The sequence below is a fragment of the Vigna umbellata genome, chromosome 1 (assembly GCF_029865625.1).
Source record: "Vigna umbellata cultivar VRB3 chromosome 1, Vumbellata_1.0, whole genome shotgun sequence".
Taxonomy (NCBI): domain Eukaryota; kingdom Viridiplantae; phylum Streptophyta; class Magnoliopsida; order Fabales; family Fabaceae; genus Vigna; species Vigna umbellata.
Window position 1 is genome coordinate 19,740,522 of NC_142165.1, and position 5,688 is coordinate 19,746,209.

General features: G+C 40.7%; 1 protein-coding gene across 1 annotated transcript; it reads right to left on the reverse strand.

Moving 5' to 3' along the window:
- Nucleotides 1-572: 572 nt before the first annotated feature.
- Nucleotides 573-5,156, reverse strand: LOC124832925 (cytokinin dehydrogenase 7-like). Its single transcript, XM_047307263.2, has 4 exons — nt 4,355-5,156; nt 3,968-4,240; nt 2,787-3,049; nt 573-1,116 (listed from the first exon to the last, which is right to left on the reverse strand). Exons 1-4 carry the CDS (start codon nt 5,027-5,029, stop codon nt 789-791), a joined length of 1,539 nt encoding a protein of 512 aa, XP_047163219.1. The 5' UTR covers nt 5,030-5,156; the 3' UTR covers nt 573-788.
- Nucleotides 5,157-5,688: the final 532 nt, after the last annotated feature.

The following is a 5,688-nucleotide window of genomic DNA, read 5'->3' on the forward strand; positions in this document are numbered from 1 at the left end:
TGGATTGGACTTGCTCTTTTTACTTCAAAAAGCTACAAAAGGGGACTAAAGAATCCCACACATACCTAACTCCAAACCCAAGTGGCCTCACTTTCAGATTTCTATATGTTTTTCTGAGTTTTACTTTTTCCAGTTTTCGAGTTAATTTGAACATTATGGAACCAAAGAAGATGCAAATTGAAAAGAGCTGGCTAAGGATGAAACAAACATGAAGTGAAAGATCAAGGCCAGTTAATGCTGTCTCAGATAAGACACATATACATGTAGTGCTCGCTCCCAATTCATGATTGGCACGTAGGTTGTTCCCGAAGATTATAAATCCAAAGGGAAAACGACTTTTGACAAGCACTACCTGCTTTACTCACTTCATTATATACCGTGTTATTTAACATATTATAGAAACAGATTAACAAGTTTATACGTGTCATACATCACCAACCCCTTTTTTTTAAGGCCTCTGATATATCCATCCTTTGCTTAATCGAATCAATGTTTTGAATTTTACCAACAGAAATAATTATTAAGGAGAAAAAAGCACTTAAAGTTTACTGTCAAATGGTATTGAAACTTGATTAACAGCAGAAAAGGATCGAGATTCACATTAATTTCACCCCCAAAATGTTGATTTACAATATGGGTACAACGGTGTGACAGAAGAAAAAGGAGGGGGGAGGGAGGGGAAAAAGAAACAAAAATGGAATGAAGAGAAAATGATGACAATGGGTTGTTGAGAGAAAGAAAAACAATATATTAATTAAGAGTGTTTATTTATTTAATTAATTATTTATTTATGTGATGGGCAAGGGTTGAGGGATTCGGGAAAAAATTTTCTGTCCAGGTGCAAGAAGAGCGAAGGGATCAAAATTGGCCTTTCTCTCGAGGAATGTGGTCCATTTGTCTCCGTAGTGTCGCATCCAGTTCTCCTGTGACTGGTAGTGAGGGAGATAGAGCTTGAAATCAAAGCCTCTGTTGCAGCAGAGCTGAATAATCTCATGGTTTTGTTCCACCAAGAGTTCAGTGGGTGGTCCCTTTGGTGGTGGTGGAATAAATCGGAGCAAGGCTATAATGTAGAAAATGTTGCTATCCGGCACCACTACCGAGTGTCGAGCATCCCACCTGATTAACACAAAAGAAAACAAAAGTAGAAAGAATTAATGAATTGGGTCCTTAATTATCACAACAGAATTGAAGCATGTTATTGATGATGGGTTGCGCATGACTTGAAGCAGTTGCAGATGGGGGACCCTTAAATTGTAATCCCCCAGAAAAGGAGCACCACAACACAATGAATCCCTGTGTGTGTGGAACCATCAGAGGGTTTTTGTTTTCTCTGTCAGAAATCAAAACGAGTTTCTTTAGAGTCCATACAAACACCGGTGTCGCTGTAATCCGGTTGGCCATTAAATATCCTTGTCCATTCCATTTGCCAACACACACCACCATCATACTTTCTTCCCATCCAACCCAATCATTTAATGCTCTAAATTAATCTCAATCCACTTTTCTCATATCCACACACAATTCCCTACTTCTACCTTTTACATTCTTCAAATCTCTACTACCACTTTCATGCACACTCTATCCATACTACCACTACCTTCTCTCCTACCATCCTTTCTAAGCTTCTAATTTACATTTTCAGTAATTACATATCACATTTATTTTTCAACCAAATTTTAATTTTTTATTTTAAATTTATTATTATTTATTATTATTATTATTATTAAACACCCACATAAAATACTTTTAAGCGAAATAAACTTTTCAGTAAAACATCAAGAGATTTATCCTGCACAACGTGAAACAGTGAAATACATATTCCATTATTTTCTCTAGAAATTAACAGCGACACGAAAAAAAAGAAAAAAACATTAAAATATTGCTGTTTTTTGAGAGCTAATCTGAGTTTTGTCAGTGAAGATTGCCAAGCAAAGACAGACAGGATGTAAAAACTAAACTCGAAAGTCTAACCCATGCACCCCGTTGGGAGGGTGTCCCAAAGCAAAGTTTTTTGAGAGGGTGATAGTAGTATAAAACTACTACTAATACAGTACGGAGAGATACAGAGGAAGAGAGGTACGAGCAGCTCAGTATGATGAAACAGCTGAGCTGAGGTTACCTTACGACCAAAAATGGGGATGGAAGTGGGTCCCACCATGGCTTGACCCTTTGAGTGGAATATATTAGACCCACCCTCAAGATCTTAACCACCCCCAGTGGTCCAAACCAACCCACACTTACCACATAATATATAAATACATAACTTATACATACCCAATACACACACAACACAAGGCAAACAGAGTAAGGACTCAGGTGACTCACATACGTGGCTTACAGGTCACGCTGGATTGCCCCTGTGGGACCCTTGTCCCATACCCTCTTGCGTGTCAACCCCATAGAACACTGTCATTCTTCGTGTTACAACCTCATGATGAGATTAAGGGTTAAATAACGAAATTATTGTTTACAGAAGTATAGTGAAAAGTTACTCCCGGAAGTTATCTTAACAGTGATGAGAAAGCAGATTCATGTGAAGCGAAGGTGAAGATCACACACAACCAACCCAACAAACGCATTAAAATTAGAGACTGACGTGAATGCATGTAATGTAGCTAGCTAGCTTAGCTTGCTATCCCCTCAACAAAGGTGAGGGAAGATTTTGCCAAATCTGGCCTGTTGAACTAATTAATGCTGGAATAAATATTTGTAGGTGGTGAAATTGAAGGAAATGAAAGGAACAGCAAAAGAATCTAAAACGATAAAGTTTATGATTTTATATTTACTTGGATCGCAGCAGGGGGTAGACTAGAATGGGGCCACCAACACCGTGCTTGAGGATTTTCTTGAACACTTCACGGTCGAATTCAGCGATGTGGGACTTGGAGACGAACAGGTTCAGCCAAGGGTGGGGTGCGTCCCAGATGCCGTTGGCTCTTGCATCTTCCTCCACACGATTCACACGCAGCAGGAATTCCATGTAGGTCACATCCAGCGAGAACTTTAGACCCTCGACGAATCGGAGTCGTCCAAGTAATCTATCCACCTCCTAAAAGAGAGAGAGAGAGAGAGAGAGTTAAGGGGCATTAGCGTCATTAGCGTGAATTGATATATTTTTCTACAGATTCCAGAAAATGATGGGGTTTTGGGCATTTTCGGAAGTGTGGGGACCGTAACGTCAGCGAGATCTCAATGATCAGAGCAATGGAGCAGGCAGTGATGTTACATGACCATTTTAGCCTTACCCACAAAGGAACTCCGCATTGCCATTTTATGCTTATTGCTAAGGTATCAACCCTCGCAAGGTACAGTCCCCTTTGGTAATTTAAAACGCAAAACATAGGCCATTTTGGGCGAGGCTTTGTGTCAGAAAATCCAATGGAAGATACATGATGACCGAATAGTCAGTTTTCACCAAAACCATTGCCATTTTCATGGAACAATACAAAATCAAATTATCACAACCAAAAATTTAAAAACTTCAAAAAAAAAATCATTAAACAAAAATAAACCAAGTGAAATGTGACGTTATCTATGAACCTCGTGGCAGACAGGAATTAAATAAGCCATCTTCCCTCGGCTTAACTTCGTACATGTGTAGGTGAAAATCTGCGTATATTGACTTTTTACCAGGGACCCACTTAGGGTAACTTCCTTCATTTTAAATTATTTAATATTATTTATTTTTTCTAACCTAAGGTTACTCATTTCCCTTACATTACACCACTATGCTCAAGTCTATTTTTTTTTATTAAAGTAAGTGACCCGCTAGGTCAAAATTGAGCCATCATTGGTGCCCCGGACTGTTCTGTGCCCGACCCGTACAATCCCCGATAAAAGACAAAAATCCCAAACGCCAGCTAGAGAGTGTGTACACACATCACATCCTGCTGAATAATGAAACCCCAAAATACCGAAAATATAACAATAAAAATAAACGGAGTTCACAAATTTAAATATTAATTACCATATTAACAGCGGAAGGGTGGTCTTCGTTACGGTAATGAAGCGCCAGTTCTAAACAATACAGAACCGGACCCGCCGTCGACGGGAGGCGAGCCGGGTCGAACCGTTGGTTTGGGCCCGTGGGTACCGTGGGCCAGCCGTTGCAAGGGTCGTCACTGTTCACAAAAACGAAACCTTCCACGTAGTCAAAACCGTAACCTTCTCTAGTCACCAGCCACTCTGCGTCTCTAGTGTAATCTTCAAATTCCGAGTACACCACTCTTATCCATCTCACCTAATCGTAATAATAATAATAATAAAAATAACAATTAAAAATTAAAATATATGTTGACAACATCAGATATTAATTATTAATATTTTTTGGTTGGGCGAGGATTTAGTAGCGTACCATGTCGGGGGCTGGTTGAACTGGGACCCGGGCTCGGGTTATGATACCGAACTGGCCCAGCCCTCCGAGAGTTGCGAAAAAAAGTTCTGAATTTTGAGTTTCGGAGCAGACTAAGGTTTCGCCTTTTCCGGTGACGACTTCCAATTCCGTTACGTTGGAGGTCTGCGGGCCGTAACGGAAGGACTGGCCGCTGACGCCAGCGTTGGAGAGTGTGCCGCCGACGGTCAACCCAAGGTAATCCGTCCACGAGCGTGGCGCGAGACGGAACTCAGAAACGCAGCGTTTAAGAACCTCTTCCCATAATGCCCCTCCCGAGACGTCGACGTGTAGGGAGCCGTCGTCGAGGGAAAGGAGCGTGAAGCGGTCCTCCATGGCGCGCATGTCGAGGACCAGCCCGTTCTCTGCCATGGCCTGACCGTTGATGGAGTGTCCGTTGCCGCGCGCTGCCACCGTGAGATTCGCCGTGCGCGCTGCGGCCTTCACCGCCCTCGCCACGTCAGCGGCATCGGCGGGGCGTATGACCGCCAACGGCTTCGCGGATTTCATCCCGCCGAAGTCCTTGCAGCCGGCGGCGGTGGCGCCGAAGTGGAACGAACCTTCGACGCCCAAAACGTCGTCGTTAGGCATGGATTCCGTGTCATTTCCGTGCACGAAGTGTTCTAAGTAAGCTATCATGGTGAGAGATTTATAATTTTTTTTTGCTCTCTTTTGGAAGTAGCGTTTGAGTTTGATCCTTTGAGAGTTTTGTGTGTTGCGTGTGTGAGGTTTGTGTGCGTGCTTCGGCGCAGTTGGGGTTTATATAGCGGCTGCTTTGGATTTACTTGGAATTTTCCTGTACTAAAGAAAAGCCATTTCCGTTATATTTTTTCGAATCTGAGGAAATTAGAAGGTTTTTAATTTTTTCCATTTATTGCTTTTCTTTTGTCGTTTATGGATATTAATTATTAAAAGAAGTGATTATGGAGATGTGACGACAGAATTAATGTTAAAGACATTCTTAATATAAGACTTTGTTTTAATTGTTTATTTTTCCTCCTAGAATATTATCATATCTTGTATATGTAAGAGACTGAATTTTTTTTTTATTAATTGTACGTGCATACATGGAACTCCTCTTAGTATATTTTATTATTGTATACATTCCAAATCAAACCTAAGTCACGTGTATAAAAGGGACAAAGATGTTTAACACTCTAAAGAATGAATACGTTCTAAAGAATACGTAGTAAATCATATTTTAAAATGTAGCAAGACAAAAACTAAATAAGTCTACTAACACGTATTAATAACGCGTGCATTAGTTAATCAGTGTTTACTAGTTTATTTTCATCAAA

Bases quoted from the DNA above. Each gene is read 5' to 3' on its own strand.
- LOC124832925 (XM_047307263.2), bottom strand. From the start codon at position 5,029: ATGATAGCTTACTTAGAACACTTCGTGCACGGAAATGACACGGAATCC. The intron at 4,241-4,354 runs GTACGCTACTAA...TATTACGATTAG, and splicing joins TTCAACCAGCCCCCGACATG to GTGAGATGGATAAGAGTGGT. The intron at 1,117-2,786 runs GTAAATATAAAA...TGTGTTAATCAG, and splicing joins TACCCCCTGCTGCGATCCAA to GTGGGATGCTCGACACTCGG.